This window comes from Phodopus roborovskii, unplaced genomic scaffold, assembly GCF_943737965.1.
Source record: "Phodopus roborovskii unplaced genomic scaffold, PHOROB, whole genome shotgun sequence".
NCBI lineage: Eukaryota > Metazoa > Chordata > Mammalia > Rodentia > Cricetidae > Phodopus > Phodopus roborovskii.
The window spans coordinates 9,447,769-9,468,540 of NW_026126638.1; the positions used below are offsets into that span (position 1 = coordinate 9,447,769).

Sequence of the window (20,772 nt, forward strand, 5' to 3'; positions counted from 1 at the left end):
GACAGCGAGAGAGGCTGCCGGCCGATCGTCCGGCCACACCGCAGCCGACCGCGCGGCCCGCGACCACCGGGCAGGAAGTGGACGCGGCCCGCGTGACGTCAGCGCCCCGAGCGGCGCGGTCCCCGAGCTCGCGCCTGCGCGCTCCGCTCCCCGCCGCCGCTCTCGGCGAGTCCGCCTTCCCGGCCGTGCGTCACTTCCGCGTGACGCACACGCGGCGGCGACGTCACTTCCTGCCGCTACCGGTGTGGACGGTGGGTGGCGGCGGGCCGGCTCCCCGGCGCTCCCCTCCCCTCCTCCCTCCCTCCCTGTCCCTCCCTCGGCGGCCGCGCGTCGCGGGGACTCCGGACCCGGCCTCGGTGAGAGTGCGGGGCCGCTAAGTGGCCCGCGCCTCGCGTCACCCCGCTCGCCGCCGCCGCCGCCATGGCCATGAGGCAGACGCCGCTCACCTGCTCGGGCCACACGCGGCCCGTGGTGGACTTGGCCTTCAGCGGCGTCACGCCTTACGGCTACTTTCTGATCAGCGCCTGCAAAGGTGAGCAGAGCCCGGGACGGCCGCGCCTCTCGGTTGCCGGGGGGGGGGGTCGGAGCGGGGGTGGAGGGGGGGGAGCGATCGCACCTGCCAGTTACAGCGAGAGAGGCACAGCTGGCCTTTGTGTGCCATCCGTCCCCCTCGCCACCCCCGTTTTCAGCGCTCATTCGGGGGGACTGCGCCTGTCGGCACACTGTGTCTCCTGAGGGTTTGCTGGGCGGAGAAATTAGGCGAGGCCCAGAGGAGTGTGCCTTTTATGTCTTAGCACTCATCTCATTGTATCGTTCTTTGTGGTGTGAGCCTCATTCCCTCCCCTCCCCCGGGAAAATATAGTTAAGGGTCAGTTGGTTCAAAGTCAGAGCGCCTATCTAGATTGTTTTGACACAAGTCAGTGGCTTCCAGCCTTGGGCTTTTTAATTTAATTTTACTTTTTAAGCTTCCTATTCATGTGTGTCAGTGTGTTGTCTGTGTGCCTACTTGTACATGTGTGAAGGGTTGCCCAAAGAGGTTAGGCGAGGGCATCGGATTGCCTAGAGCTGGAGGTACAGGGGTTGTCAGCCCCCATGGTGGGGTGCTGGGGTTCGGAATCAGGTCCTCTCGCCATGCAAGTATTTTGTAATCTGAGTTTGCTAAGGTGAGCCAGTCCCAGAATCACTTACACTTCCCAAGAAGAGTGCCGAAAATTCCTTAGTTCGCTAGACCAGATGCACAGACTAGGGCTCCATGATGGGAATCCCCAGTGCTTAGTGAAAGAGGTAACAGTCAACAGTCGTCTTCCAACTTGCTAGTCAGTATTTGATGTTCTGTTGCAGGCTTCTAAATCACGTGCCTTAAAATGTTTTCTAGATGGCAAACCAATGCTCCGCCAGGGAGATACAGGAGACTGGATTGGAACATTTTTGGGTCATAAAGGTGCTGTTTGGGGTGCAACATTGAATAAGGATGCCACCAAAGCTGCTACAGCAGCTGCAGATTTCACGGCGTAAGTGTAACACAAATGACTGACTTTATTTTCTCTGAACTGTGTGGTGACATGCCCAGAATCTTCGGTTGGGCATAGAGTTCTGACTCAGCTGGTGCCACGGAGAGTACCTGTGTTTGATCTCACCTGGATTCTGCCCGGGCTCTCTGAGCCTCTTGTCTCCACTGAGTCCCCCAGGATTGAAAGGTTTAATTGACTTACCCCTGTGCCTTTGATTGAGACCAGGCATCTCTATGATTATGATGTAGTGTGGATAATGGATGTTGGCGATGCCCTTTACAGAAGTTTCTCTAAATTAAGTGTTATATAGTGCTATTCCCAGGTACTTTTTCACTCAGTTTTTATTATCTGGATATATTTGAAACTCACACTTATCCCCCCTATGGTTTTGTACTGCAGTCTGAAAGATGTTTGATTTTCCTTAAACCTTCATTTTTGATTGAATTTTTGATCGATTTGTTTATTCTGACAGTAGTTTCTTGTGTTTGCCACTGCCTTAGTTCAGGCTCACCTTAGCTCTGCATTGCCGGCGATTTCTTTTCTGTTATTTCTATTTGTATTGCTGCCACTAAGTAAATTAAATCATGGGTGTACAGGAGGGTAGTCTGGAGAGCTTTTGAAATACTCAAGTATGTTCTCTGTGGTTGATCTGGGGATGAAGTGCTGTCTTTTTTGCTCAGGTAATGTCTGCAGTCTTTGAAACTCTGTAATCCTGGATAAATCATGTCTTCAGTCTTTTTTGAACCACTGTAATCATGGATAAATTGCCTCATTCTGGTTCACTTTTGTCCTTTTGGTACAGTCTTTGATGTACTAAACCATTGCCACTATGCACTTCACCTGTTTTTACTTTGGGTATTGAATATATTATCAAACTGACTTACAGTGAGTGTGTTCTTTGAGGCATGTGTTGTATTGTATATAACTATACCTGTGTTCATAGTCACCTGTTTTAAACCAATGAAGGCAACTTCTTATTTGCTATTGTTTGTGCAAGTGTGTGCATGCCATGACAGATGTGTGGAGGTCAGAAGACAATTTGGGGTTCAGGGATATGGTTCAGGTTTTCAGGCTTGAACCTTTGCCGATGGAGCTATTTATCTCACTGGCCCAAAGGCAGTGGTAAGAGCGAGCTGCTGTACATGATAGATCAGAACCTGGAGAGTGAAAATGGTCTGTTGATTTCTTGTTTAAAAGACTCTCATACTAAGGATCAATTGTAAACTCTGTTACTACCTTTGATTAAGCAAATTACAACACTAAATTTAAAAAAATGAACATAGCTTTCAATATGTTGAGTCCCAGACCGTGTTCCATACAGCACAATGAATCTTACTGTATGTAAATTTAAAAGTAAATGGGGTTTTAAGAGGCAAGAAATGCTCCATGGACTTTGCTGTGCCTTTGAGGAATCAGTTGCTGTGACAGCACTGTATGACCATTGTGAAGCTTTGTGTGCTGCTGTTAGGATGTTACATTACATAAATCTGATTTTAAAAACTGCTGTGAATCCTTCCATGGTTAATGTTGGTGCCCAAAGTTGCTTGAGGTATCAACCTGCACCTCTGAAGGCTGGCTTCACGGTTACTGTGCATGTATAGCCCAGATGTCTTTGCTTGGCCCTCAGCTTCCTTCTTTGAGTTAAGGTGTTGCAGGTGGTGCTGAGAGCTACCACACCCGGTTTTATGTGTGCTAGCTAGGCAAGCATCTACCAGCTGAGCAACTCCGCAGCCCGACAACGACGAGGTGAGAGTGGGAAGTAGGAGTAGTGCCGGTGTGGAAGAGCTACAGTGGACTCTTGGACAGTAAAGGGAAGGTACCGTTGTCTCGTCTGTGCTTAGCTGCCCTTGTCAAGGCACGCAGCACTCACTATAGTGCTTGTTTTAATTAATGTACTCCTTAAGGTTGAGGCCATGTTTTATATTACTTTCATTTTTTATGATTTATTTTTATTTTATGTGCATTGGTGTTTTGCCTATTACATGTGTGTCTGTGTGAGGGTGTCAGATCACCTAGAACAGGAGGTACAGACAGTTGTGAGCTGCCATGTAAGTGCTGGGAATTGAATGTGGGTCCTCTGTTAGAGCAGGCAGTTCTCTTAACCGCTGAGCCATCTCTCTAGCCTTTTATACTCCTGATGTAATACTGTTTCTTTTCAAGATTTACTTATTTATTACAAATACAGTGTTCTGCTTGCATGTGTCTCTGCAGGCCAGAAGAGGTCACTGTTGGTATTCAGGCATCTGTACTGGCCTGCCCTTGGGGTTCTGACAGGGTGTGCCCTCAGCTGCAGCCACTAAGAGCATCACCTGTGCACGTTCACACTGTTTCCTTTTAAAAGGGTCCTGCCCACCTCCCATCCTCCTCTCTTTCCCTCCCTCTCTCTGCCTGTTCTTTTCCTCTCCCCTTCTCCTTCCCTCCCTCTCTCCTTTCTTTCCTCTCTTTCCTTTCTCCTACTGCTCTTGTCTCTGGAGGCTTGTTTACTCCCCCCCCCCTTTCCCTTTTTATGATCCCTTTCCCTAATAAAAAAAGCCCCCCTGCTTGGACCCTGTTACATGACCCCCCCACAACAGGCACCAGAGTCATTGTAGATGATTGTGAGCCACCATGTGGTTGCTGGGAATTGAACTCAGAACCTCTGGAAGAGCAGCCAGTGCTGTTAACCTCTGAGTCATCTTTCTAGCCCTAAATACTGCTGAATAAATCACTTGAAAAAAGTTTCTAAAGTAGGTCAGGGAATGGATCTTGATTTTTATTTATGGAGTGTTTGAATCTGTAATTGCTGTAGGTTTCTTCTTTTCCTATTAAAGTTTGTTTTTCACTAAGTTTATTAAGAACATTGTCATTGGGGGATGAGTTTTGCTGATTTTTATAATGTGTACAATATTTGATCATTGATACACAGCTCTAGATTTAGGTATTGAAGAGAGAGGAGCTTTATTTTCAGCTCTGGGAATTGAACCCAGGCTGTTTGGCAAGCACTGTACCACGGAGTTTAAGCCTTAGTCCCTTTTAAATGTCATTTTGTTAAGCTACCCAACTGGTTTCAACTATATAGCCAGGGTGGTAGGAAACTTATAGCTCTCCTGTTTCAGTTTCCCAAGTAACTAAGATTGATGTACCACCACTGCTTGCTTGTACGGTAGGCCTGGTGTAGTGACACATGCCTGAGATCGCAATACTCTGGAGATTGAGGCAGGAGGGATCACAAGTTCAAGGCAAGCCTGGGGCACATAGAAAATTCTGGCTAGGTGGGTTTTATGGTTAGACCCTATCACCCCAGCCCTGAATTTCATTGTGGTAATTGGGTTATAATCTTTTGATAGTAAGCTAATGGTTAGTAAATATAATATAGTTTATAATTTAATTACATTTTTACTTATGATTAAATAGTATATTGTTATTTATAAGTATTTAAATTAAATATAATATAGTTGTAAGTATTGATATTGTGGACATTAGCATTCTCAAAGATGAGCTTTTAGATTGCAGTTTAAAGACACACTTCTGTTAGCTTTTACCTCACCATAACCTGGCCATAACAGTGTCTATTAAAGCAGACCGCTTTGCCACCCACTGCTTCCTGGGGTTATACTGATTTTCTGTACAGGGAGGATCCTGTATGGTAATGAAATCCATGATGAATCTTTTTTTGTATATCTTACCAAATTCTACTGTGCTAACCCTCAAAAAAAATAAAAAGTGTACAAGAGTCCTGTTCGTGGGGGAACTGTTTCATGGAGAGAAAGCAGGTGTGAAAAATGTGTGGCCACCCCCTCCCAGCATTGAGCTGACCCTGACCATAGCCAAGGCTTTGTCTTGCTGCTTGCTACAGGTCCTTTGCTGGGTCATTTGGAGTATTGCTGACTAAATAGAACTCCAAGCTTGAGGACCTGCATGTCTGTATATGGTTGTATTAGTTGGGCTTCTCTGGAGGAACAGAACTTATAGCATGAATCTCCCTGAATCAAGGGTATTTTTTAATGGCTCACAAGATATGATCAGCTAATCCAACAGTGGCCCTTTGAACAGAAGTTCCAAGTGTCAAGTCTATCCATGAGGCCAGATGGCTCAGCTGGTCTTCCCACTTCAGATGAGGTGTGCCCAGCCATTGGAGTTTTAGTGAACTCTAGGTGACAACCAAGAATAGCCATCACAGTGGTGTTGACGCTTTTCTAACGTTCTAAGTCCCAATATTTGCACTTTTAATTGATAGTAGGGGTGAACATGGGCAGGTGGCCTGTATTTGAGTCCTGAGTGCCTATGTCTGTGACCTCAGGGACTTTGATGTCAGACCTGTCAAAGTTAAAGTGGTGGTTAGTATTATTTTGGTCTTCAGTGATTCTTCAGTCTACATCACTGTAAGATTTGGTTTTGGAAGAACATTTAACATACCTAAATTAACATTTCAAAGGGCAATAGAGATGGAGTATAACTCAGTGATAAACTGCATGCTTATTATCCAAGAATCTGTGTTCAGTCCTGTGTGTGACCCAGACAAAAAAAGATTAAAATGGACATTACCCAGACATTCATAAAACTAGGGTAGACATTCCAGTTGGTTTTGACAGTTTGATGTCTCTGAGATGCTGATCCATGTGAACTCATTGGTAGATAACCCTTTTTCTGTGGCTATGAGAATGTATAAACAAAAACAAAGCAGAATCAAGTGCCATGGTCCTTGGAAGCTGAGCTCTGGGAGAACTGTAATAAATGGTTGCTTGGTGTAGTGGCACATACCTTTCCAGTACTTGGGAGTTGGGGGCAGGAGGATGTTGAGTTGGAGACCAGTTTGGGAACATAACAGCTCCAATACTGTTCATTTAGAATTCTCTGTGTCCCTGTTGCTTGGTATAGTCCTGCTTGCCCCTTGAGATCCCCAATTCTTTGGAATCTCTGGGTTTTGCATGTACACTCATAACCTTATGTGCTCAGAGTGGAGAGGATGGCTGTTTTTGTTTTAGTTCTACTTATGTGTATTGTGAGAAAGATCTTACTATGTAATTAAGGCTAACCTAAACACAGAATCCTCCTGCCTCAGCATCATAATATGAATGTAAGGATTATACCCACCAACACCTAGCCTTCTGCCATCTTGATTTAAACATTATCTGATCTGTGTCAAGGGCTAACATTGTAAAACTTGAAGTTGTTAAATTCACAGTTCTATATATTTTTCTCTGGTATGTACATGAATATGTAAAAGGATGACTTGATGAGCTGGTTAAAATAGTCTTCAGGACTGGTTAAAAGTAAGCTAAAAATTGCACTGGGTTAATTTATGAATCTTGAATAAATTATTTTCCATTGTCACAGAGAATTAAGAGTTTAAAAGTCCTAGATAAATTAAGTATCATAATAATGAGTAGTATGGGAGATAATGTGAGTACTCTATAGAATACAGTTACATATGTGTGTAATTATTTTGTATTGATCAACATTACCATTGTATTTATTTAACCTTGTACTAATGCTATTGAATATTTATGTTCATTTTTAGCAAAGTGTGGGATGCTGTCTCAGGAGATGAATTGATGACCTTGGCTCATAAGCACATTGTCAAGACTGTGGATTTCACACAGGTGTGAGAAAATGGAATTTGGCTAGGGATGTAGTCCAGTGTGGCACACTGCTTGCGTAGCATGTGAATGAGGCCCTGAGGTCCATGAGAGATAAAAGAGTACTACCTAGGTGCAGAGTGGCAGTTGCTGTGGTCCAGGGCGGGAGGGGCCAGCAGCAGAACAGCAGTTCTTGTGGTACAGAGCAGTATGCTTGACAGGGAAACTTGAGCTTGGTAATTCTAAGTTAGAAGTGTATGGTGTCCTTCTAGATGTAGTTGGCTACAACTGTGTCTTCTCTGGCGGTTATATTTAATTAACTATTAAACTGGTTAATCTACTAACACTTTTTCTGTTTGTTTTTGTTTTTTTCAGGATAGCAACTACCTGTTAACTGGGGGACAAGATAAACTGCTGCGCATATATGACTTGAACAAACCCGAGGCAGGTAAGCACAGCTATGTGTCGCTTTGTGATTTTGTCTTTCCTTTAAATAACTGACTAGAGAGCCATAAACATTTAAGTTCAGATAATCAACAGAAAGAAGCATTCATTATCTATTATCCTTTGTTAAAAATCCTAATTTCTGTCACAATATATCCTGTCAGGGTTTTTTTTTTCCCCCTATGCAGATTTCATTTTAATATTGGCTTATTTTATTTCATAACTCAGATAACCTGGCAATGCAAAATTTCTTTATGGTGATAGTTTTTCATTTCATGATCCTAGGTTCTGTAAAGGGACCAGAGCAGTGCTGTTAAATTTTGGGTAATGTTTGGTGTGGCCCTTTTAGGAGAGGTTTGAGATATCAGTGTGCATGTAAGGGTTAAGGTTTCAACTGTTTAGCTGTATTGGTTGTTCAGAAGAAACATTCTCTAGGAGAAGGTAGGGTTATTTATGAATTAGAAAACTGACACTAAATTTAAAAAGTACGTTGTGATTAAGCAGTTATTCTGTAGTTGGAAAAACATTTCTGAAGTGATGGATTGTACTTATCACCACAGTTTCCATTATCTGCTCTGTGTTTTACTCTCTGCCTGCTTTTTGGCAGACTTAGTAAGACATGAAAGTACTGTTGAACTTGTCTGATGTGGGAAAGGTAGGTCAGGGGTTGGGTGGACTTTCTTCATCCTCACCTCCCGAAGCTGTTTTTGATGGTTACTTTTCCAGTAGATCAGAGTAGAGGTGGTAGCAATTAATGGAACTTTGACTGTATGTCAGATAGTACTAAGCAGCCAGGTGTATATTTCCATTTGATCCTCACAGACCATATATTATACCCCCTTTAAAGGTGAAGAAATGAAGTTTCTTTCCTGGGAATTGCTTATGCTACTTTAAATTTTGCTTTTCCTCTACTGTCTACTTTCCTGCAAATACATGCTTGCATATGTGCATGTTTTGCCCTATTAGTTACTGCCAACATCGATTTGGATAAAGATCCTACAATTATTATGAGTATTAGCTTTAGTACACCCTTGTTCCTAGAGTGACATCGCATTGGTTGTCCATTAGTAGTATGTTGTGGTATAATACTCCTTTTGAATGTAGTAGTCAGTGTAGAAAACTACACTCGGGGATGTGTCTCAGCTTCACATAGCAAGGTTCATTGTCACACAAATGAGTTACTTTTCTAGTATAGGAAACCTGAGCGCATCAAGTTTGAAATGGACTGGGGTTTGGAAAGTTGTTGTAAAATTAAGTTGTTTTGTGTTGCTCAGTTCAGAAAGCCAGATATTTAATATGCATTTTAAATTGTTTCATCCAAAGAACCTAAGGAGATCAGTGGTCATACATCTGGCATTAAGAAGGCCCTGTGGTGTAGTGAAGATAAACAGATCCTTTCAGCTGATGATAAGACTGTCCGGTAAGTTGATTTTCCTTTAGTGATTTAATGTTTGAAAAGCATTACCTTGGAACTTATGAATACTTTTATTTTAATAATCATGGAGGAAAGTGTATGTAAGTTAAAATTTAAGTCAATATAGGTTACATTTCTCTGCAGCTGTCCATTTCCTATTATGCACATGGGTAGATTCAGAAGTCATCAAACCTGCTGATATGTAGTTGTTCCTAAAGCTGTTGATAGGTAGTTGTTCTGAGTGTAGTTATGGACAGATTGGCTTAGGGGATTCATGATGCCTCTAAAACTGTGTGTTAAGAACTGGTGCATTTTTCTGTGAAAAGATTGTAGCTGTCAGACAGATCAAAACATTTATTGAGATTAGTTAAGCTATGACTATGACAGCTTTGTTGTTAGGAAAATTATGATAAAAGTTGATTTCACCAACAGCCTAACAGATCTTGACATTTCATAGGAACTCAGAATTCCTTTATGATTTGTGACAATTACGGTATTTTCTCCTGGGTTTATGTATAAGAAAATTGAAGCTATTTTTCATGGTCACTGAATTAATACCACTGTTTTCTTTTGCAGTCTGTGGGATCATGCTACAATGACAGAAGTGAAATCTGTGAATTTTAACATGTCTGTTAGCAGCATGGAATATATCCCTGAGGGAGAGGTCCTGGTTCTCACTTATGGGCGGACTATTGCTTTTCATAGTGCAGTAAGGTATGTCCAGGAAATTCCTGCATTTTATTTTGGGGGTAAAAAGAAATATTAGCTTGTTTTAAAAAATAAGGACTGGAGGGCTGGCTCAGCTCTTGATAAACAATGACTGTTCCTCTTGTAGAGGACCAGAGTTCAGTTCTCAGCACTGTTAGGTGCTCACAATCACCTGGAGCTGCAGCCTGAGCATTCAGTGCATCCACAGTACTCTGTGTACATCTGGAGACACCCATACATAAAGTAAAATAATTTTATAAAGTAGGAGGCTTAGGCATCTACAGCACTCTGTGTACATCTATAGACTTCCATATTTTCTGGTTAAAATTTTAGAGAAAGGCCTGGGGATACAGCTCGTAAGAGGCTTATTTAGCATGGATTGAGACCCTCGGTTTGAAACTTTAGGACCTAAAAACAAGACAGGAAGTGGCGCAGTCCTGATCTTTTCTTTTTCTGTGTACGTGTGCTTAGGCTTTTTTTTTTTTTTTTTTTAGATTATTAGGATTATGATGCGTATAATCTTGTGTTTTTCTTTAACTAAAAGTTTTCGTATCCATTAAACACTATTAAAGAAAATATATTGGCAGTTGTAACTCGAGTTCTAATTGGTCTTAATAATAAAAACCGGGAGTCAGATATAAGGGAAAATGCTGAGAGATCAGAGAGATGAAGGAGCAAGCCACAGCTTTACCTTACCTCACCACCTTTCCCAGCTGAAAAGAGAGGAGTTCCTGTTTCCCTTCACCTATATTCCTCTCTACCCAGCCATCTCACTTCTTGTCTCCACCTCCTTGGTGCTGTTATTAAAGGGGAGTACCACCATTGCCTGGCCTTCATGGTTAGCTAGAGGTCTTCAGACATGCTTTATTTGAACAAACAAGATCACGGGCCTATTTCGTTAAGTTTATAGGTTTTGTATCTCTTACTTTGTTTTATCGCTATAGCGAATGTTGTGGCACATCTTTGTTCTTGGTACTGGAATCTTGTAAGTACATTGTTGAGTTCAACTACAAAACTGAGGGTAGAGTTCTTCGCCTTGGCACTTAAAGGATTTCTGTAAAGATAAGACCAATTATACTGATAGTAGTCTCAGCATATGGTCTCACAGAGTATTTCCAGTGTTTAGCTTCATTGATAGGAGACAGAAAAAGTAACATTGAAGTTCTAAAAATTTAAGGGAGCTCCTATAAACACGGTGAAGCCAATAGTGGGTTACCTTTGCCCAGAACTATCAGACTGTACAACTGTAACTGTTCATTCCTGAACCATGCACTCTTGCAACAGAGTTTTGCCTCAGATCTCATTTGGTAGCAGCTGGCCTGGCCTGTTGAATATTTTCAATTAGTGGTTGACTGTGTTGCTAGATAAGCTACAGCTAACTTTAGTTGTTTTGTTTGTTTGTTTTGAGATAGGGTATCTTTGTATAGTCCTGGTTGTCTTGGAACTCTCCCCGGTAGACCAAGGTGGCTTCAAACTCAGAGATGCCTACCTCTGTATCCCAAGTGCTGGGTAGGATTAGCCATCACATCCTGGCTAAGTTTAGTTTGCATGTTTTATGTGTTGCATGTGTTGATTGATGTTCTGTGTTGAAGTACTTTTCAGGATTGAACTGAAAAGGGCTGATAAGGAAATACTATAGTTGATAATTTTTTTTTCCCGGGGAAAGCAGTTGTGCATTGGTAAGTACAGCTTCTAATGCAGTTAGCCTAAGTTACTTTTCTATTGCTGTGAAGAGGCAACTTACAAAGGGCAGCATTTAATTGGGGCCTTTTCAGAGGGGGGATCCTTGACTATCGTGGCAGGAGGCAGGTAGGTAGGCATGCATGGTGCTAAAACAGTAGCTGAGAGCATGTATCTGACCCACAAGCAGGAGATAAGAGAGCTAGCCAGAGGGTCTGGTATAGGCTTTTGAAACTCAGAGCCTACCGCTAGTGACATAGCTTCTCCAACAGTGCTAATCTTTACCACAGTAGTCCACCAACTGGCAATGAAGCAGTCAAATATAAGCTTATAGGGCTATTCATTCTCATTCAAACCGTGTGACCTTGTTAAAAAACAGCTGTTGATAGCAGTTTTGATAGCAGTTTCTTGTGTTGGGGCTGAATCCTAACCCTCAACAATTGAGAGAACATTTAACATTCGTTTGCATTGTAGTAAGTAATTCCCCACTGTGAAGCTTGCTTCATGTTTTCATTTACTTTTTTCACTGTTGAGCTTTCAACCCAGTGACATAAAGCCTGTGTGCCCAGCCTTTGGGGGTTTTGAGACAGGTTTTCAAGGCTGCCTTCAATATGTATCTCTGGCTGGGTTCTTTCTTTCTTTTTTTTTTTTTTTTTCCTTAGTCTCCTGAACAGGTATGCAGGTATGCACCACTGCCTTGGCCTATATGATCTTTTTTTTTTTTTTTTTTTTTTTTTAATAGTCATTAAAATAATGTATGTTTGTAGAAAACAAAAGGACAAGCTGCATGGGACAGAAACATGTTTTCCACAGAGACATAGAGGGATAATTTAAACATTTAATTGAGTAAGAACAGCAAGCAAAGGGAATAATCTGAAGTAGGCTCACTCCTACCCACTGCACCTGGGAGAGGCATGGAAACACACTCCAAGAACAGTTGTGTTTTCAAGAAACTGACTCTTGTTTTATTGGAGTATTCTCATGAGCATGCAGAATTCTCACACGATTCTGTTCCTGGAATATCTTCCAGCATGGCATGGTGTTAATACCTGTAACCCCAACCCCAGTGAGTAGCTAAGGCAAGGAGGATCTTGAGTTAATGACTCTTCTGAACTTCATACAGATTCCACCTCAAAAACAATAATAGGTTCCTAATAGGCCTGTCAGCCAAGTCACTGATGTCAGGAACTGTCTACTGTTTAGAGTATGGATTTCTGCTTCTAACTGTTCCTAAGATGAAGTCCACTTGCATATGACAGTCTTAACATTTTTGTTCATGTTAGCTTTTTAATGGTTCATTTACACTTGATTGATGAATATTTCACTACTACTCCTTGCATTTCAGAATTTAGGAATAATTTTAATGTGGATAAATAGTATTAAACTTTCTGTAGGCATTTATGTTTCTGTGGTTTTTCTTCCCAGTCTGGAGCCAATTAAATCCTTTGAAGCTCCTGCAACCATCAATTCTGCATCTCTTCACCCTGAGAAGGAATTTCTTGTTGCAGGCGGAGAAGACTTTAAACTGTATAAGTATGATTATAACAGTGGAGAAGAATTAGGTGAGTCTTTTTTTTTTTTTTGTCCCTTCAATTAGTGGTTCTCAATCCATTGTTCCAACTCTTTACACAGGTGTAGCCTAAGACCATTGAAAAACAGATACTTAACATTTCAGTTTATAACCGTAGCAAAACTTCAGTTATGAAGTAGCAACAAAAATAAATTTTATGGTTGGGGTCAGCACAACATGAACTGTATTAAAGGGTTACAGTTTTGGAAGGTTGAGAACCATGGTCTTTCATGATTTATCAAAATATTAAGTTCTAGTAATGAGTACTTCAGATACTGTCTTATGCTGAAAGTAAGTTTTGCAGCTAACGAAAACTCATACATTAAAAAATGAAGGTGTTTTATCCATTTTGGTAGAAATTTATAGACCTACAGACAAAATAACCTGAACTAGTTTTACTGTCCCATCTTTGTTGTAAGTACAGTGATTTCCCCCCTCCCCAGGCTTTATTGGGAGGGAATATCTATTTGAAATCAAATAGAAAACATGGGTAAAGTTTCTTGCTATTGGTTGTTTTTTGTTTGTTTGTTTGTCTTTGAGACCTTCCTCTGTGGCTTTGGTGCTTGTCCTAGCACTCATTCTCTAGACCAGGCTGGCCTTGAACTCAAATAGATCCACCCGTCTCTCTCTGCCTCCTGAGTGCTGGAATTGAAGGTGTGTGCCATTGCCGGCGGCCATAATATTCTTAAGTAGAATGTTTGATAAATGTTTAATCTGAGGCAAATGCATCCTGACTTTGTAATGTGTATGATAGAATGCCAGAGAGCTGGAAGTGCGAGACTTTTGCACCTGTTATGTCTACTTACCAAGTCTGATTCGCTTTTCCTTTGAAAATCTTATTTTTCGTTCATAAACTGCCACTTACCTTAACTGTATTGAACTAAGAACTGAGCTGTGTAGATTTGTACACAAGGAACACGAGGCAGCTTTGTTTTGTTTCTTGGCGGAAGCTGGTAAATTGGGATTGCTTTTAGTCAGTGTTCGAGTATGTCAGTCACGTGTTTCATTCTTCTCAGCCTGAGAGAGAGTGGCTGGGCTCAGGTGGAGGAGAAGTAATAGCATTAAAACCCTGGCTGTGCTAAGGGGAGGGAGAAGTGGACAGCTGTGCACTCTAGACCCCAAGCATTCTCTTCTCAGTCTTTGTTCGTGCAACTTCCGTTTTGTTTGTGTTTGTTTTTGTGGATGGGGGAGATTGGGTTGGGTTGGGTGGAGCTTGGGGTGAAGGTTGAATCCATAACTTTTTGTATGATAGAAAGTATTTCACCCAAGACTCTATTTTTACACACTTTTATTATTCTCTGGCTAGTCTGAGATGGAGGAAATGCCAGAGTAAGATGAGGCTGCATTAGATTATGTATGGGAGAGACCCTGAAAAATAAGAGTTTTACTGCAGTAGAAAAACTTCCCTAATCTATACACTTTCTCATAAATTTCTTACATTAAACTGTAAGGGTCAGGGTTCAGCCTGTGTCTCAGGATTGTATTGGAATTAGAAAGCCTAGGTAGGTAGCCTGGTCAGGGAATTAAAGATAGAGTATGTAAAAGAGCTCCACCTGGTGGCTCTCTCCAGACATGGAAGAAAAGAAATTGGCTCCCTCTAAAAGCAGGTGATGAATTCAGGACCTAGAAACTGGGATGGAGTTGACAGACTTCAGCTCCTCAGTTCTCTGTGGGATTGGAGACCTCCTCCTTTCTAAAGACAGTCAGCTCTGACATACTGATTGGAAAGGACTAGGACTTCTCCTGAGGAAGTGATGATTTCCCAGGAATACAGTGTCTTTTAGTAAATCAGTACTTAGCCGAGTAATTAGCTTTATGTTAGAACTGATAGCTCTATTCTTACCTTTTTCAGAGTCCTACAAAGGTCACTTTGGTCCCATTCACTGTGTGAGATTTAGTCCTGACGGTGAGCTCTATGCCAGTGGTTCTGAAGACGGGACGTTGAGATTGTGGCAAACTGTGGTAGGGAAAACCTACGGCCTTTGGAAGTGCGTGCTTCCTGGTAAGGACGCTTATTCAAAGTTATCAAATTATAATGCATAGATCTGTGTCATTTGTAAATTCTGCTTCATTGTGCCTTGTTTTCCTTGGATTTTGAATTATGTAACGTGGTATAAGCATAGTGAAGCCATGTTCTAATTGAGCAGTACCTGTTAATGAACTTAATAGTTCATTACAAAGAGACTAGGGAGATAGTCCATTGGTTACTGGCTCAGATACACACAAAAATAGAATAACAATTGTTAGGAGGCAGTGTGAAGAATTTACAAGTATCTATCCAGTTCCCTCTTAGTATTAAATTACTTGATCCTTCCCACTGAAAGCATGTTTTCATCTCAAAAACAAAAATCCCAACACTCACCACCAATCCCGGTGTGGCCTAGGCACTGAAAGTGACTCTGAGAAGTCTGTTTTAGAATCATGGTAACTTTATTGAAACGAGGAGTTGCCCTGTGTGAGTTCGCGGGACCCTCTCGTGCTTCCTAGTCAGTCGTCAACTTTTCTCTTCACAGAAGAAGACAGTGCTGAGCTGGCGAAGCCAAAGATCGGTTTTCCAGAAACAACTGAAGAGGAGCTGGGTAAATACAGTTCACTTTTCTAAGAGCTCTTGGGCTGTGAAAATGAAGTGTATGTGGCAAAGTAATTTATTAAATGTGAACAGATTTGAATGAAGTTGTAGAACGCCTATACACAAATGCACAAATATTAATTATAGAGTTCAAGTACATGCCCTTGTGTACACTAGGGCATGACTGATGGGTTACTCTCAAGGTACAGAGACCAAGGCCTTGTGTACCCTGTGGGCATGACTGGCTTACTCTCATAAACTTAGGAGACAGGTGATATATGTTAGCAAATTACTTAGTTATAATTATGAAGAAAGTTAACATTTAAACTAGTAGAGACCTATGGATGGGCAGGTGAGATTTTAAGGATGATATAGTATTGATGAGGGGTGGAAGGTATTCATCAGAAAACAAATACCAAGGCAGAGAGGCAAAACATAAAGAATTTCATTGCCTTGTTTGAAAATTAAGGGGGAAATGAGTTGGGAGGAATCTAGACCATCCAGCACCTTATTTGCTCTCTTATAATTTTGAGCTGTATAAACTGAGAGAATGAAAAGCCTTTGATGTTAAGTGGAGGGATACGTATACATTTAGGAAATAGTAGTGTGGAGAAAGAATTAGAGTAGGGACATTAAAAGTCTAGGATTGTAGCCATGGAATAGGCACTGAGAACAAAAGAAGGAAGATGAATTTGACCTTACTGGAAGGATTGGCAAGATGGGTAAGGGTTAAATTGGAAGATGGATAGTGACTTGGGGAGGTGAGAAATGGAGAGTTTACCAGAGACTCTGGGTGTGTGTATATTAGAACACCCCCTCTCCAAAAGCATTTAGTGCTTGTGGTTTTGAATTGCACAGCCTTAAGTACTAACATTTAATTGTTATGAGTAGGTTTTTTCCCTGCCGCCTGGTCCCACAGCCATGCCAGTCCCAAGTAACACACAGAGACTCTGTATTAGGTATAATTCTGCTGGCCAGTTACTAGTTTTTTATCGGCTAGCCCTGTCTTAAATATTAACCCATTTCTATTAATCTAAGTATTTCCACGTGGTCTCATCTTACCGGAGAGAGGGGCTGGTATTCTACTCTCTCTGTCCTCCATGATGAATCTCCTCCCTACTACTTCTGGAATCCTCCTTGTCTCCTAGTCCTGCCTATCTTCCTTTCCTATTGGCCAGCAGTGCTTTATTCATTAAGAAACATATTTACAGAATGACATCTCCCATCATCTCCTCTTTTCTGTCTAAAAAAGAATTTTAACTTTAGCATAGCAAAATATATCACACAACGTTATCAAATAAGAATCACAGTTAACAATATTTAGTCCATTAACATTTAGTAAGATTTAATGAAAATATTCCATCATCTATTCTATCCTTGTGAGTCTAAAGTCCTATATGTAACTTATCTTTAATCCTAACTAAGGAAAACTATAACCATGACTATCTGTCTTCAACTCCCTCAAAGACCACAGAAGGATAATATATAAACTCTAGAAATGACAGAGACAACTTGCCTGGTCAGTCACCCGAAGTTCTTCTGTAATGTTCCATCTTCAGCCCATAGTCCATAGTGTGTCTAGCAGACTCCTCAGCAAGGCAATAAACTTTAAACTGTCTTCTTGTATTGGCAGTTTGTCAGTCACTTTTCTCTGTGTCCTGCAGACTAGACTGTCTGGCAGACTCTTCCCTGAAACAGGAACTCTGTAGCAATGTCCAACTTGTTTTAGCAGTCGCTTTTCTGTGGGTCCTGCATGTCCAGTTTATACAGCATAAAGTCAAACAGTTCAGACAAGAGCAGTATTTTGCCCAAATGGCTAGTCTTGCCATATTGGAAGCAAACTCTATAATGAGTTTCTTCGATGTCCATCTTCCATCTTCTTTTCTGAAGCAGGTGGTGTTGCCAGGAGCTGTACCTCATTGTAAAGAAAAACCCTAAACCATTTTAAATGCCATATTCTGTAGGTCTTTGAAAGGTTTGAAAAATGCCTATCCATCTCAAATACATCTTAAAAACCTAACTAACTTAACTCTAAGTTTTGACTATCATAGGTAACTATCTATAATCTATACTAAATTATACATTATATTTTTAAACGAGCTATATAAACACAATACCTAAACAAGGGGAGAAATATACTTATTACAAAATTGACCTTAAATTTGTATCAATAAATGAAAATCTATTCTAAAACAAAGTATTCATATCTATACCATATTTAATTACTAAAGGAAAAGACAGGGCTGGCAAGGCATGATTTTAGTCAGTGCTGATTGGGTAGCTGGTGTCATTCGAAGCCTACCCTGAAAGGACAGGGATGGGTCACACCTGAGGTGTGAAGACCGTAACTGAGTATGCGTGAGCTCTGCTTGGGTGTCTGGTGTCCCGAGTCCAGCTGATGATGCCATGCTCAGTAGCTCTGTGTTTGGTACCCTCCCCACAGCATGCTTCATGTCCTCCTTATAGTCATGTGGGTTTCCTCTTTTCCTTTATTTAACTGACTATGGTTTTGTCTTTTAATTGCAGAAGAAATTGCTTCAGAGAATTCAGATTCCATCTATTCTTCAACTCCTGAAGTTAAAGCCTGAGCACCAGATGTGTGCCATAGAGAGCATATAGTTTATGGACTAAACAAGCCTTCAGAGTTACTCTCTGCCTGTGGCAAAGAGGGCAGAAAACATTGGGGAGAATGCGTTTGCTCCAGCGCATGAACAACTACTCAGTGTTCCTGTGAGTGAGAATAGCTGAGTGAGAGGTAGAGGCGGGAGGGCTATGCTTTGTAGTGCCATACCCCGCTGTCTCAAGTGAACACGCCAATGTACAGTTGCCATTTTACACTTACGTTTCATGTAGCTGTTTATGTTATGGAGAAGGAAAATATATTGGCCTATTTTTCTGACTTATTCCCTTAAAGCAGAATGTCTTTTTCTCTTTGCTTAGTTGTGAAGAAGAGGAAGTACATGATAAAGTAACTGGTTTGATCTCTTTCATTGTACACTGACTGCTTCTGAACATCTACTATTTTTTAGTTATCTAAATAAAATGCCTCTAAAGCAAAATAACGCTCTCTTTTCTTTGGGAAATTCTGATACATTTGAATATTAAAACTGGAAATACCCAGAAAGTTTCTACATCATACACAGCAATGTATAGCAAATGACAGTTTGGTTACAGGGTCTGAACTGAACATGCCCTAATTTTGAAATTTAATTGTATAAGCTTGAAATTTTCCTGACTTTTGCTGGGTGTTTATTTAGTTCCTTCCAGATTGATATAATTGCTTTTCTTGCCTCTTGAAATATGCATGTTACTTACTAAAAAAGAAGAGCAAGTAGAAAGAGCAGAAAAATAACTTGAAACTCTAATTCTTCTGAAAACTACTATACATCTGTGTCTTTGTATGAACAGCCACATGATTTTTATGAGCTCTTGCAATATTTAAGATGTATTAGACTTTTTTTGTATCACATCCTTTAAGTTTGGATCATTGAAAAAGTCATCAACTTTCTAATAAATTGGATCAGTTGAGTATATTTGTAGTTTACTTCTTACAGTATGTAAATTGAAATTTGGAATGCAGATGAGCAGCATCTGTTAATTTGCTTTCTTATAATTTGTTTTTTGAATGGCCTTTAATACTTTGCTTAGAAGAGAAAAAGTTAAGTTTTGTCAGGTTTGTGACAACTGAAGAAGCTGCCTGCAGTGCTGGCCTGGGAGAATGGGGGCGATGCGTGTCACAGGCAAATCCATTGAGGAGCCTAGGGCTGTGCTGTCCCTCTCCGTGTTTAACACCATGTTTAACATGCCTGGTCCTCTGCTCTGTACCCGTGTTGTCAATGCATCAAGGATTAAACTGAGAGTCTGACCCTAAATAAAGTCTACATGTGTCTTTTGGAGTGGAAGTTCCTTGGTGTTTATGAACTTAATAAATTAAGGTTGTTTATTAGTTTTGTCCCATTGGCTTCCTATTGCTGCAGCAAGTTTGTAGCTTGACGCGTATCTTACTAGGTCAGTGTTCTGAGGCTAAAACATGTCTCACTTGAATAAAGTGAAGGTGCTGGCAATGCTGTATCCTGTCTGGAGTTACTAGGAGAAACTTCCTCTGCCTTCTAGCAGCTTTAAGACATCCACAGTCTTCCATCTCTCCTCGGTTCTCTGGTTTCTTTGGTGACTTAAGCTTGGGTGCTTAAACGATAATGTGTGGATGACCCTGCATGCGTGTTCTGAGCCCTGCGTCTGCTGGGTGCTGGCCTGGCTCTGTGCTTTGCCTGCCTTCTATTACCACCTTGGCCAAACTACCCACATTTCTTTCTTGGTGTTGTGTCTTCCTGTCTACCCACCCCTGCCTTTACCTGGTCCTTGCTCTGTACACTGTAGGAAAGCTGATTGCTTTAGAATTTGAACATTAAGGAGCTTGGGTCATTTGGCTTGGGTGCTGATAGATAATTCCTTGACAACATGCCACTTACATAAAACTAAAGGAGTAAAATGGGTTCCTGGAGAGTTGGCTTAGTGAAGAGCATGCTGTGCAGGTGCAAGAACCTGAGTTTGGTTCCTTCGCACCCACACATACAGTCAGGTATGGTGGTACTTACCCGTGAACAAGTGATGGTTACATACTAGGTAAGGATTGCTTGGTCATTGTGGCTAGGATAACTGGGTCCTTGTGTTGACACATCAATAGCTTCCATTTATCACACCCTCAGGGATGCATAAACCATACAACTTGGCAAGGCAACTTACTTTGGTTTCCCCATTTTGCAATATGTGGATGGTACATTTCTATAATCATTAAATAGAATTGAAATTTGGGTTTAGCTCATTAGGCCCCCACTACCAGATTGCTGCTTGATTTTTAAATTTTGCTTCTCCGTATGCTCTGGCAGAATTTCCCTTAGATGAAAAATGCTTTCAGATAATTGAGAATACCTACAGCAATTGATTCATGCTACACAAACCCGTAGCTGAGACTTTCAGCCGAGCAGAGATGACTCCAAGTGTGAACACAGCTTAGATGGCTAGCTGCCTGAGCCAAGCCTGGAGTGATGATCCAGAGAAGCCAGGCTGAAGAGGTCAACGTCACAGAATCTGTTTTAGAGAGCCAGCAAATTGTCAGGATCATCTCTTACAATTAAGGAAAATGAAGTTGACAAAGGCCAGGAATGTGTCCTAGGTCACATAGTTATTCACAGAAGTAAAATAATAAATCCTTCAGGGCTGGAGAGATGGCTCAGCAGTTAAGAGTGTTTGGACTGGTTTAGTTCCCAGCGCATGACTGCTAACTTCCAGAGAATCCTGTCTTGGCTTTGCAGGTGCCT

General features: G+C 41.3%; 1 protein-coding gene across 1 annotated transcript; it reads left to right on the top strand.

Annotated features, from left to right (window-relative positions):
- The first annotated feature begins 237 nt into the window (after positions 1 to 237).
- On the top strand, positions 238 to 19,356 carry Strap (serine/threonine kinase receptor associated protein). Its single transcript, XM_051207925.1, has 10 exons — positions 238 to 532; positions 1,376 to 1,511; positions 7,012 to 7,093; positions 7,445 to 7,517; positions 8,837 to 8,933; positions 9,504 to 9,641; positions 12,741 to 12,877; positions 14,738 to 14,887; positions 15,399 to 15,464; positions 17,981 to 19,356. Exons 1-10 carry the CDS (start codon positions 421 to 423, stop codon positions 18,040 to 18,042), a joined length of 1,053 nt encoding a protein of 350 aa, XP_051063882.1. The 5' UTR covers positions 238 to 420; the 3' UTR covers positions 18,043 to 19,356.
- Positions 19,357 to 20,772: the final 1,416 nt, after the last annotated feature.

What these genes read in the sequence shown, in the direction of transcription:
- Strap (XM_051207925.1), top strand. Translation starts at nt 421, where the DNA reads ATGGCCATGAGGCAGACGCCGCTCACCTGCTCGGGCCACACGCGGCCC. An exon ending in TCTGATCAGCGCCTGCAAAG is followed by an intron (nt 533 to 1,375) that starts GTGAGCAGAGCC and finishes AATGTTTTCTAG; the next exon opens with ATGGCAAACCAATGCTCCGC. An exon ending in AGACTGTGGATTTCACACAG is followed by an intron (nt 7,094 to 7,444) that starts GTGTGAGAAAAT and finishes TGTTTTTTTCAG; the next exon opens with GATAGCAACTACCTGTTAAC.